The sequence below is a fragment of the Rhipicephalus sanguineus genome, chromosome 6 (assembly GCF_013339695.2).
Source record: "Rhipicephalus sanguineus isolate Rsan-2018 chromosome 6, BIME_Rsan_1.4, whole genome shotgun sequence".
In the NCBI taxonomy this organism is placed as follows: domain Eukaryota; kingdom Metazoa; phylum Arthropoda; class Arachnida; order Ixodida; family Ixodidae; genus Rhipicephalus; species Rhipicephalus sanguineus.
In genome coordinates, this window is record NC_051181.1 from 39,865,609 (window position 1) to 39,879,607 (window position 13,999).

General features: G+C 45.4%; 1 protein-coding gene across 1 annotated transcript; it reads left to right on the forward strand.

Annotated features, from left to right (window-relative positions):
- Nucleotides 1–1,635: 1,635 nt before the first annotated feature.
- LOC119397225 (uncharacterized) lies at nucleotides 1,636–5,917 on the forward strand. Its single transcript, XM_049416756.1, has 4 exons — nucleotides 1,636–2,003; nucleotides 2,518–2,621; nucleotides 2,698–2,770; nucleotides 5,135–5,917. Exons 2-4 carry the CDS (start codon nucleotides 2,547–2,549, stop codon nucleotides 5,332–5,334), a joined length of 348 nt encoding a protein of 115 aa, XP_049272713.1. The 5' UTR covers nucleotides 1,636–2,003; nucleotides 2,518–2,546; the 3' UTR covers nucleotides 5,335–5,917.
- The last annotated feature ends 8,082 nt before the right edge of the window (nucleotides 5,918–13,999 follow it).

The following is a 13,999-nucleotide window of genomic DNA, read 5'->3' on the forward strand; positions in this document are numbered from 1 at the left end:
AAAAACAGAATGGTTTCTTTACGTTTCGGCCGTGGGACCGGCCTTCGTCAGAATAACAGAAGTGACAGTGGGGCTACAGCATATAAGCGCATACGTTTCGCTTGCAATGATCACGTGAGCGGAAACATTATAAAAGCAAGTGCAACAATCAGACATGAAATATGTATTGGGGCCCCGTATCACATCTTACAAGCAATCAATTCACTAGTCACGACACGTGCACAAGGATTACAGGTGGTATAAGTAATAAGATCTACAGCGGTCACTGATTCAAGACATTAAGTTTCCCCGCACTCTCATTCAAACCGCCTGCGATTGTATTGAACTTAAAGATGAAAAATGATTCGCGAACTTCCCTGTCATATGATGCGTTCGGAAGCCAGACTCCCGAATCGTGGCTGTAATGTTGCCAAATGAGTGGCTCACTGCGTTAGCATGCTTTGATAATGGAATGTGAGGAAGTGAAGAGATATGAGCCTTGTGGGTGTCCACCACGAGACGTAGTAAAGAAGAAAGAACGCCACATAGGCGAACACGCACGAGAGTGTCACTCGTCAACGTCGTCTTCTTCTTCTACAGCATACCAGAACGCGCGCAGTAAAGAAGAAGAAATGCCACACAGGCGAACACGCACGAGAGTCACTCGTCAACGTCGTCTTCTTCATCTACTGCATACCCGAACGCGCGCAGTAAAGAAGAAAGAATGCCACACAGGCGAACACGCACGAAAGTCACTCGTCAACGTCGTCTTCTTCTTCTAGTGCATACCAGAACGCGCGCAGTAAAGAAGAATGCCACACAGGCGAACACGCACGAGAGTCACTCGTCAACGTCGTCTTCTTCTTCTACTGCATACCAGAACGCGCGCAGTAAAGAAGAAAGAACGCCACATAGGCGAACACGCACGAGAGTCACTCGTCAACATCGTCTTCTTCTACTGCATACCCGAACGCGCGCAGTAAAGAAGAAAGAATGCCACACAGGCGAACGCGCACGAGAGTCTCACTCGTCAACGTCGTCTTCTTCTTCTACTGCATACCAGAACGCGCGCAGTAAAGAAGAAAGAATGCCACACAGGCGAACACGCACGAGAGTCACTCGTCAACGTCGTCTTCTTCTTCTACTGCATACCAGAACGCGCGCAGTAAAGAAGAAAGAACGCCACACAGGTGAACACGCACGAGAGTGTCACTCGTCAACGTCGTCTTCTTCTTCTACTGCATACCAGAACGCGCGCAGTAAAGAAGAAAGAACGCCACTAGGGGGCGATCGGAGATCTCTGTTCGTTCGCGTTCGTTCTGCGGTGCCTACGTCACAAAAGTGAGAGGAGGCGCAGCTCTCCCGCCGAGAGGAAGAGGACAGCCAATCGTGAAGCGGAGAGCTTTCCGGAAGTAGACGCGCATCCTGTGACATCGGCACGGGGACTGTGAAGCGCTTCTCGCCTTTTAATAAATATAATTACTTTACAGAAAATTATTGCTTTTGCTTCTCAAGCTGAAACACTCTTTCAAACAGCAACAGCTTTGAGTAATGATATTTAATAATGTTAGCTTTTTTTGACGTCGTCGCTAGATGGTGTCGCGCACGCGAAAAAGAAAGCGAAAAGTAGCGGCTGACGCAGTTTCAAAATGTCGTCCCATCGCAACGTCTGCGTTGGTTCTCGGGTGTCGGATCGTCAAAAGGAGCTTCTGCTGGCTTTTGTGAAAGAGCACCCACAGATCGCGACGCTGTCGTGCCCGCTGGAGCCGTCGTTCACGAGGGAGGACCGGGACGACATGTGGCAGGAGCTAGTAGCGCTTTTGAACGAAGTCCCTGCGCGTAACACCACAGCCTTGCCAAACTCCGAGAGCAGCAGAGGTGGTCGGTCATCTTACACGTCCCGCTTGTGCTCTACAGCGGCACCGGAGACGGCCAGATTACGGGTTACCGCGGCCGCGTCGTGCTTGACAGGGACCGCGCGGGTCGACAGTACGCGAGGCCCGGAGTTCGGGTGATCTGAATCGGTAAGCACTGGCTTAGAATATCATTGTTACTTGTATGCTGCGAACTAGTGTGCTCATTTGCTTCGAGCCATTACGCGCTGTCAGTTTTACTTTTTCAAACAATATCGAGTGAATCACCCGGCCGCCGCGGTGGCTGAGGTGCTAACACGTTGCGCCGCTCAGAACAGAAAGCAAAACAGCCACATTTGCGGTTATGACGAAAGAACAGCCGCGAACTATATTTCGAAGCTCATTAGAGCACCCTACGTCTTCCAAGCCATTTCTCAGACCCTCGAGTCGAGTGAGGTGCGTAGCCAGTAGGTTTGCCTCCCTCCTCCCTCTCTCCGAAGTCTGTGTGTCATAGCATGCCACTGTTTAAACATCTCTAAAAAACATTGCTATTCCACTTCCAGCATTAGTGCACATTCGCCACAATAATCCCTACGAATTATTGTTTGTAGCTCTGGGGAGCTGCACTGTTATCATTAGTAGGGAGCAGACTGGGATATAGTTTTTTTTTAACGTATGCTTACAGATGGTTCCCCCAGATCAGAGCCTGCAAGCATGTGCACTATCTGGGGACTTCCGTCGCCTGCACCGCCAAGGTTCTTGGTCGGGAAAAACTTCCGCGGCTTGCAGGTGAACTTTCACATCTTGCACTCCATACTTCTTATTGCACTCAAGTGTCAATCAAGAAACTTCTTACTACTAACAGGTGAGCCCTGCTCCAGCTGCTGCTGGTGTGGCTGAAGAGGATGTGACCCAGGACCTTCCCCGTGCCACAACTCGTAAGTTTCGCTGATGTTTTTGATTAGCTGTAGATGGTATGACATGCTCACAGGTGATGCTCATGCGTGCGGGCATATGTTTGTACATAGATGACATCTGTGGGCATAAAGACAAAAAGTTGCACAGAAAAAAATTTGGCAAACGGTTGCAGGAGCTAGTTGTTTGCATAACTGTCAGATGGAATAAAGAGGTGTCCTGCCTTGCAGTTATGGTGAAATGTAGCAAAGAAGTTGCAGTAGAAGAATGTTGAACATCTTGATATGTTTCCCTATTTTGTCACTTGCTTCAAGAGTGAAACTGAAAATGTGCTATTGCTAAATATACTGTTAAAAAATTCGGCAGATCCCACGTACCGTGGGAGTCGATGCTATGCGAAGCATGTGGGGGAAGGTGACTGTGGCGTAATTTTTTTAAACGACGCTAAAGATACATATATGTTGAAGAGCCGCATATATGTTATATAACCAGTTGTTGACAGTTGGGTAACACTGCCAACGGCAACGTGGGTATCACGAACCCCAGAAGCGGTATACTGATACGTAGTGCTTATACTTGTCCCTTATGATAGAGAACGCACGTACGTTTCACGAACCCGTGCGCATGCGTGGAAGAAGTTCTTGACAGTTCTTGCACAAGGTCATCATCACCGTGATCACTGAGCACCAGCAGCTGGTCATGACTTGTTATCGGATCCGGTCGTGATCGCGGTGACGAGGGTTCCATGTGTAGTGAAGTTGTTGGAAACAGCTTTTGGAAACGGGGCTCGGTCATTTCTTCGAATAATTGTCTGTCGATAGATACGGCGACATGTCGGAACCTGAAGTCACACTTCTCGTTGGTGAGTTGTAGACCGCCGAGGCTGGTAGGCCTGAATAGTGCTACGTAGACCAACATCAGTGGATAGCGCTTGTCGTATTCGTAGGCTACTTGGGCGTATGTGGCCTACGTAGCCTAGTCTACAAAGCGCCTGTCAATCACTCTGGCATCAACCTCGGTCAGCATGAGGCCATCGCCCAGCCTCGTAAGAAATGAAGAGGACACTGCGTCGTTATGGCGGACTAGTTTCACTTTACGGTGCGATGACGTGAATATCATACGTAACCTTCGTTAATGTATTCCTCCGGGGTCGAGCAATGCCTCAATATAGCTTGCTGAATTATAGGAATACAAATGTAATGTTGATTACACTGCTATAAATGCGGAGCCAGCACTGGAACCGCAGACGTTAATCTGATATGACGCCTGTATCGTAGGAGTACACATCGTAGGAGTATCATCTAGTGTTTATTGCTTTCTTGCAAAATTAGATAGCTAGTACCATAACCACAATTGACGTTGCACAGATATTACGCCTGCATAGGCTGCTTTTCCAAACCACTTTAAAGACCTGGCGTGGCTCTGTGGTAGAATACCTGATTGCCACGCAGAATGCCTGGGTTCGATTAATGCTGGGATGCTCATTTTCATTCTTTCCATTTATCGGGTCAACGCTGCCGATGTAGGTTTTTTCTTAACGCTCTCGCTTTTAAGTTACCAATGTGTGTTCTCGCCGTTCCTGGGCATAAACTGTCAATCGCCTGTGGCGCATACCCGTACACCGCGGCCCATGGTAAACGGGTATGTGCCACACGTGTCTGGAGGAAAGGGTTTGACGACGTACTCGTCAGGATTCTCATGTTATTCATGTCATGACCCGACAGTCATATTCGTCAAATCCTCTTACCCTCCCATGCTAATTTTGGTCTATACCAAGTTAAGGAGGCGATCATGAGATCACCCAGACGTAGGCGGATAGATAGATAGATAGATAGATAGATAGATAGATAGATAGATAGATAGATAGATAGATAGATAGATAGATAGAAACGCTCAAAGTGCCAAAGGTTCCCAAAGGAATGCTTCGCATTTAAAAGCATGCTCGTTATATAACTTAACTTAGCCATCATACACAAATGCACATGTTTGCACCTGTGTTACACCTGCTTGCTGTACGTTATGCATACTGCAGCAGCTAGGGTTTCGGAAGGAGATTGTGTCAGTCATCGCGTAAAGCCGGGCAAACGATTGTGTAGCCCTGAAAAGGGCTGCTTGGTTGCTTCTCGTGCAGAGGTGGTTAGAGGTGTGAGATGCGTTTGATGAGATGAGCGAAAATGAATTCCGACACCGCTTTGGTCTGTCCAAACGAAGTGCATTGGTTGTGCGGTGAACTAAGCACCATTCATGAATGCCTGTAGGTCAATGGATTTTCAACAGAGAGGAAATTGTTGCACACACTGAAACTCTTCACGAACAGAAGCTTCCAACGAAGAGTCGGTAGCAGGAAATTCATAGGTGATAATGGCAACACATTTCTTGGTTTCCAGCTCATGCCACAGCTGCGAGATGTGGGCAACCGGCAGGCCGAGGCGCTGGAGTTACTAGCCGCGAACACCAGGCGGCAGGGCCAGATATTGGAAAGCTGCCGACTGCCAGGTTCAACTTCTCGGTGACGTGGTCCACGAGCTGCAAGGCGTTGGTACCCTCACCCGGGCTCTCATTGCAGCAGAAGCCTCCTGCACAGTGATTTGTAAATACTAGTTGTACATATATGTAGATTTATTTTTGTTCACATCACGAGCTGTGATACGCTGGTTTGCTTCAATGGTGCCCTGCAATTTCTTTTCATTTAATTTTCTCTTTCTGCATATCAGAAGCACTGATGTGCTGTTTCATTGTACATCACACAGTGTAGCTCAATGGTAAATCGTGTCCTGCGATGTCATTTTCTTTTTATTCTCATCGTGCGAGGTGATGCATTCAGCAGTTTTGTAGTACATGTGCATAGCACAGTGTGGGTTCATTTATGAATCATGTTTTGCAATGTCATTTTTTTAAAATCTCATATGAAGTAATGCATTCAGCAATTTTGTAGTATATGCACATAGTGCACTGTAGTGTATCTTTATGTCTATAGTGTATACGTGTAGAATACTCGATTTTTACATATCCTAGAAAAAAAGAAGAGCGTTTGTGAATGGTCTAGGTTGCACAACAATTTTGAAATATTGCAAGACCAAAATATAGTTGACGAACACGTGTTCTGTTGCTTAGAAGTGTTTAGACAACAGAATTGGGTACAAACAGAAATTAATAATAGAGGAAGACATATCAGCAACCAACAACTTGCATTTTTTTAGCAGCCTTTTCAGGTTACAACTTGCTTTCAACAGCCTTTTCAGGTTACACAGGTGAGCTCTCACTTGTGCTTAGTGTGAAGCACCATATTTAAAACCTGGTCGAAGTATTTCATCAGCATGGCATTTTGTGAAAAGGGGCATAGGTCGGCAAACTCACTCGTGAGTCGACTCACTCTGATCGAGCTGTGAGTCCAGGTGAGTAATACTTTGGTGAGTTTCAGTCCGGGTGAAAACATTTTAGTGAGCCTGAGTCCGAGTGAATCCGCTTGAGGAAAATTTTGGTGAGTCTGAGTTCGAGTGAGCCCCAAGAGCAAAATATATTTCACGAGTGAGTCAGGGTGAGCTTCACATTTTTTGCCGACCTATTCAAGGGGGTTATTCATTGATAGGAGAACGCTGTTTCGTTGATATGTGTAGCAAACATTTGAAGTGTAAAAAAACAGCCTTTTGTTCAGGCCAGTGACAAACACAATGAACAAAGACAAACACGCACGACACAATGCTGCCGAGGTCGTTGCAGGCGGCGGCGTACTCTGCGCAGCTGCTCAAGCATGCAGGCCCTGTGGTTCTCGAAACAGGTTCACTACACGGTTGCGCTGCTGCTGGCACCCGTTGTGGTGATGGTGGTGGTGGTAGCTCAGCTGCTGCTGGCAGCAACTCAGCGTCGTCGGTGTCGTCGTCGTCCCCTTCGAGAACAGGCTCATGTGCCGCCAACGCAATGTCTTGCAGGGCTGCACAAGCAGCAATGATGCTTGTGCAGCTCTGCACAAGCTTACAGTGATGCACCACTCCACAACATTGCGCATGGCGGTGTGGGCCCTGTTGTAGTGGTTATCAGGGGTGCCACGAGCTGGTCGTCCGGATACTGGTGTCAGGAGCCACGGTTCTAATGTATAGTTGGAGTCTCGTGCACGAGGGCGGCATGACAGCTGTAGTGATAACGTCTTGAATGTGGCAAGCATTGACAGCACTTACCAAGCAAGTCGAAGTTTTGCTTCCAGGTGCTGACGGAGAGGGCTCCCCCGCCATACCCTAGAGTCATGACATGACCCCAGGAAACATGGACTGACATCCAGAGGTCGGCATCACATGTCTGCAGAATTCAATACAGTCAAAATTGTGCACATAAAAGACCTTGGGTACAATGTTGGGTATTATGTTAATGTAACTACATCTGTCTGCACTGTTACTGACTGTTGAAACATAGCTATGAACAAATCATCGACAGGGTAGGACTTGTACCATAAGTTCTAACACGAGGACAATGCAGTCTCAAAAGTAGTCTGCATGTTTACTGCTTGGAACAACCCATCTTCCAGCCACCAAAGCCTTTTAACCAAATTACTGCTGTATGTTTAAGGCAATGTATCACAAAATATCTACAACACGAAAAACTTGCGACCGAGAAAAGGGTTATGAAACAATGCGTATTTAATGTACATGCTAGGGCGCGTTCCAAGGGACCGAAATAAAGTTTATTCATCCATCCATGTATTGATGCATGTAACGTCCATCACGACAATGAACAATAAAGACATACTACGGCACATTCTGGGAGCGCTAATCTCAACAAATACAAATCAAGAATCAAGCTTCGGGTACACATGGCGAACGAGCAACGGTAATATTATGCACTGTGCAGGCCGCTGAACCAAAGTGTACTCCGCGTCGCATGATTTCATCGCTTATCCTAAGCGAAGTGCCCTGAAACGAACCAATTCCCGTTCTGGATAGATCGAAAATATCGCTCCCACTATACTCAGTTGCAACAGCCTCAGTAAAGCGGAAAGTTTAAGCAATATAAATGAAACAATTCGCTACGCATAGAATGCATGAATAATACGATCATGGTGTTGAATGCGCAGAATCCGTTCCGCGACATGTAATGCGTCGTGTCCGCGGAGCTCAGGCCATGGGGCTTCTGGATGATGATGAGCGTACCATCCACGCACCCGACCACAACGGGAATCCGCCCGAGCCGCGCGAACGCCGCCTTTGTTCGCTCTTCGAGTCTGTGGTCTCCGGAAAAGGCCACCCACCGTTCTTGCCCGCGAACGACAGTAATGGCATGTTCCTGACGGACGACTGCGACAGGCCGATGAATTCCTCGCTGCCGACAGCTCGCTGGAAGCATCCGATCGCAAAAAAATCTCAGCGCGCACAACACCTTCCGCTCTGTTTAAATCCCACTGGTTCGTTGGCACCCGATGACGGGGTCGAGTTCGTCGCACAACCAACGCACAGCACGTTTCGTGAAACGAAAGCGACGCCTGAATTCACACTCGCTCATCTCTTCAAACGCATTTCGCACCTCCTACCGTTCTGCATCTGCTTCGAGAAACGCCAACGTAGCAAGAGAAGCAGCCGTTGCAAGCGCCATTTTCTCAGCTTTTGCGGCAGCCGCCAACGCCGTGCGAAGCCGCTTTCGCTCGAGAGAACGCGCGCGAACGGTCTCGCTCTCCGTTCGTCTGTAGCAGACGACATGCTCGGTATGACGCAGCATGACGTCACCAAAAAAGAAAACATGAAGCAAAAAAAAAAAAGAAATGGCCACGCCCCTTATAGTGGCAAGAATTATCTGGCTTCAGCCAATCGCGTGCGCTCATCAGAACGAACGCGAACGAACGGCGCAGAACAGAGATCTCCGATCGCCCCCATAGGCGAACATGCACGAGAGTCTCACTCGTCAACGTCGTCTTCTTCTTTTACTGCATACCAGAACGCGCGCAGTAAAGAAGAAAGAACGCCACACAGGCGAAAACGCACGAGAGTCTCACTCGTCAACGTCGTCGTCTTCTTCTACTGCATACCAGAACGCGCGCTTCTCACGAAGTAGAGGTGGCTACTACAAACAAACCAACCTACAAACGGAGGATGGACAGACCAGCGGCATAAGGAGCTTCGCCCCTAACAAAAAAGAAACAAGACGACTTGGGCGAAGAGCAGCGCCACTAATTTCAGAGAATTTTCGCACCATGACCGTGAGTCCTCATGCGTAAAGTGCATACCAGTATCCACCGAGATTCTACACTGAAGAAGCTTTTGCCTTCAGGTTCCTCTACACAACGTGGCCGTGTTGGTTCTATCATGTCGCATATGCAACACGGAACACCGAAGCACGTAATCAAAGTGAAGAACAACAGGGACCTTGTGTTCTTGGGGGAAGCCCGCATCTTGTTCGTTTTAGTTGCCAGTTTGGCATGCGTGGAACCGCTCGAGTTTTATTCACCACGCCGGCGTACCAGTGTTACTGGAACATACCAGGTTTTCCGCTCTACTGGGGTGGATTTTCTGGCTGAGAAAACAAGGCTGGAAAGACTGTGGCAATAATACTTTGACAGTTTGCATGCTTTAAACGACCACTATGGTATTTGTTTTATCATTAAGCAAAATCTAATGAAGCCTTCAAAAACTGCATGTGGTTTCAGTTTTCGACTTTCAGCGGCACTACGACTTTCGCATTTATCCTCATCGCGTCCAACAATCAGTGTTGTGGGCGTCGCCACAGTAATAGAAGAGGACCAAACGCAGATCGAAAAATTCTGTTTTAAAAATTTCAACTCATTCCTGAGAATCCGTTGCAAGGATGTACCCTTCATACGGTACGCTTACTATTGCGATACAAAACAGGAAAGCGATGAAGGGCGGCACACAGTCGCTTTAGGATTTTAAACAAGGAGCTTAAAAAGAATGTTTTCTTTTTCATCCTTCTTGTTGTAACCTTGTACATGCAGTCTGGTGTCGTCATCCTCGAAGGGACCCATTCACGGTGTGGACAGCGCGTCAAGTTATAGATAAATAAGATTTTCGAAATTGCATTACCGCAGAACGTAACCCGTAATACAGCATTATTGCTATCCGAAGACGCTCTTCTGATAAATAAAAAATAGGCTTTTCTTCATGGCGGAAAGACACGAATATCGTGGCACTTTCTGATAAGAGGTTAACCAAGTTCATGGTAAGAACTCGCCAGTTTTCCTACAGCGGTTGCTATGGGCGTGTTAAATGTGAAAAAAGCTTCGGCGGCCAGTAATTTGGCTTCGGCAAGACCACTGCGCGACTGTTATCGCAGTTACAGCCGGTTTGTCCGTATACTATACTTCTAGGGACAGCGTAGCGCTCTCCCGTATAGAGGATAATATACTTATAGCGATACTGTTAAAGCCGGGAAACTATATCGCTATAACATATTACATTTATATCATCAGGGGCAAAACCAAAATAAATTACACTCACAATTTCTCCGGTCATGTAGGCCTACTTGTTCGTCAACCATGATTGAATGTGGTCAAACATTGGAAGTCATGGTAAAGAACACTGAACATTCTATAATAGGTTTCATAAATGGCCAAAAATTATTTAGAGCTGGAAAACAACCTTTGAAAATACAAAGAACAAGCGCAATATTCTGTACTCGCGTTTCCCGTTTCTACGGCAGAATGCGTGACGCCAGCAATCTGTTGACGTGACGTCACGAGGAAGCAAGCTCTTTATTGGTTCACATACGAGGGATATCAGTTAGGAATTGTCTCCTATACCCGGCTTTGTGATTCAGTCGCACACCCGTTCTCCCTTGTCTGAGCGTGTTGCGCGTTTTGGAATGTGCGTGAGCGTGTAGCCGAAAAGCGTGAAATACTCACAGGCTCGACAATATAGTGCTCACATTGTCCACGTGTTCTATGACGAAATAAGCGTCGAGGAGGACATAGCAAATGGTGGGAAGTTTAGTGAAGGCCAGAAAGTAATTGAATTGAACACAACTTTATTGGAGACGGCAAAGAAACCACTCTCCCCTCTTTGAATTCGGAGTCGTGAAGGGGCCCTATAAGCATGCTTAGAAATGTCGGAAATCTGCACAGAAATATAGTGTTCAAAAGGGCGTCAAATCAAAACGTGGCCCAAAATATTACACTGATGCCCTCTCAAGGCGCATTTCTATAAAAATTAAATTAAAGGGAACTACTTTCTCGTAGGATCACTTCATAATTCTGTTCAGACATTTTTCTTTATCAGAAATTAACGGAGTACTTGAATAAAACTCGCAAGATTCGTTTGAGCGATTACTGCGGGTGCTTTTGATGAGATGTAGAAGATTACGTACATGCATTGGCTCCAGCAGCACCCTGCGTCTGTCCATTGGGTTGGAATACCACGCATTCGTATAAAGCTTCCAATGGGGCAGTACCCATAATTCTCTCAATCCTTTGCAACTCAGGTGTCCCCAAAATATTGACGTATAGGCACAGATGTATACGTCCCTCATATGGCAGTGTGCTCTGAATCAACCACTTGTCGTGTTAAACAGATCGTGCTTCCTGTCGACAGCGATAGCTTTGCAGACACCCGCGTACAGCTCTTCCGTGGTAAGGTACAACGTAAGCTAAATCTTTTAGCCCGTTTCTTGTACCACACATTCTAGCCACATGCGTCTAATTACGCTCGTTCTGTCCTGCAACAAAAGCAGTTCCATAGTCGAGCACATATTTTTATATGCTAAAGCCCACAGTTATATTTGCGGCATATGCATATAAATAAATAAATAAATAAATAAATAAATAAATAAATAAATAAATAAATAAATAAATAAATAAATTAATTGTGGTAAAAGCACCCGATCTATAGAGCCTGCACGTAGTCCCAGCCCCCTCGCGGGTCCGCTTGGCATTGTGTTATCCACGAAACTGGCCAATCCTCGCTTCGTGATTAGTGGCACGAACACAGAGTAACAGTCTTCGTTCTCTTCAAAGCAGATCCGGTCGAGCACTTAATTCCGGTATTCAGGAATATTCATAACAAGTCTTCGAAAAAGAGAAATCGATGGTTCTGGTTCAAGTTGATTGTTATATTTGATGCGTATGATATGGTAGTATTAGGAACACTAAAGAGAAGGAAGAAACTGATTCCTTTTACAGGCTACAAAAACTCGACCAAGCAAGTTTAAATTCCTATGCCTAAACAAGACACACCAACATGAAGGCTTCAGCACAAAAGGAAACATGACCCCTGTTTTGCCAAGCAAATGACTATCAAGGCTAGCACAAGTGTTAAGGAGACATGATCAACTGGGAGGCCAAGCCAGATTCGTTTAATCCGATCCATGCAAAGTGAAGAAATGCTCGGATGTTTCTCAAAGCACCCACACACAATTTGCACAGGACAACCACTGAACTGATTTGATAATCAATATGTTGCATTTGAAAGAAAGCTGAATTCCACTGACCTTCAGAAAAAGTATTATCTTTAAAACCTCACAGATTTTTGTAAGAAACTTGGAACGCAAGGTTTACAAATCTGTCTCCAATTTTGTTCGTGCTGCCTTTAGGGCATGTGTGTTGTAAAGTCTCCAAGAGCCAAATTTCTTGAGCTTGTCAATAGTATGGACCTGCTTGCAGCAGTTCAATTCACTCGTGCAACTGATGGATAATGGCAGCGATCGTTCAAGCAGCCTTTACGTGAATGTTGCTTTATGCAAATATTTTTGTCTGTGAGAGATTGTTGTTGCTGTGGCTTGATAAGTGTCTCTTTTCAGTGTCTCTACTACATAAACTTTCCAAATTTTTCATTAACTGAGTGTTTGAGCAACCTATCACTTTGTAGTGTCTTTCACAAAACCTTTGCAGTATTTTACTTCGACTGTAATATGCTTAAACCGCTGCGGTTGAAAAGTGCACTGAAGCTTAGTGTTGATAGTGTCATTCATTGATTTCATGCTGAACGTGTCACGAATTTATGGACCGTCAGTGTGTAAAACTTATGCAATGGGGCAGCTTTGTCAATTTGCAACTAGTACTTGGTAAGCCTTAATACAAATGACTATGAGTGGCTGAATATTCGAAAATTTCGAATAACAAATCAGAGTAGCATTCTATTCGATTCGGTACTCGAATCCAGTAGTACATATTCAAAGTGCCGAATATTTTTCGAATAGTTTTTGAATAACCAGAACCGACGGGAGAACCCCAAAGCACAACACTCTTGAATAGCTAAAGCCAATTTTGTTCTTTCAATAAATTACCAAGGCGCATGCAGCTCAAGCTTTTGCGGTACTGACGCTATATTGATTACCAGATGAAGGCGATTTTTCTGAAGACTCCACTGTTACTAACTCAGTTGCATTGTATTAATCAGTTCCTGTCATCATCTAGTAATTACTGAACGTGGGAACTACGACTGCGTTCAGCTTCATGAATAAAAGACGAAAGTGTTGGTTTGCGTGAATTGCGCTTAAGCTTTAAAACTGTTTACGTTCTTTTTGGTGCCGAGGCTGATGTTGTGATCACAGGTTTATCCGTTTCATTACATCTTTAGCTGTAATCGTGGTGTTCGCTTCCAAATTGTTTAGTCATTATGTCTCAATTTTATTTAAAAGGAGGTGATCAGGTATCACCTTGAGTACTGTAGTCCCCATTCTATTTCAACCTACAGATGCAAAATATTTCGAAGGCCCTAGTCATCTATGGTGTATCTGGTGTATCTATGTATGCAAATCACATGAATAAATACTCAACGTAAAGCCAAGGATGCCTTTGTATAGACAAGTTCTATATTTTGTTAATATAACTGCACTATGATAGACGTGCTTGGATTCATAAATGTGGTATAAGTAATTCTTACTTCATGGTTGATATATTATTTCAGGAGCCAAAGATGCCGTTGCACAGACAAGTAAATTTTATAATGACTAATGCGTTTTTTTTTAAATTTTTAACATAACTACATGATATTCCGTATTTTCCAGTATCCAAGTCGCACCTTTGTATAAGACTCACCCCCTACATTTTTTTTACTTTCCCGGGAAAAAATTATATGACGTACCTCTGTTCAAGACTCATCTGTTTTTAACTCTGTCAACATAATAAAACGCGACGATGCACGCAAAGTAAATTCATTGCGAAATGCGTAGTCACGCACAGCATTGAATACAGTGATTCCACTCTGTGCCAACTGCGCCAAAGTGCGGCAAATTGGATTTACTGCGCCATTCTGATAATATCGGCGAAAATTGCACCAAACTGCACCAGAGTATTGGGATTTGGGGGCGTCTATCACCAG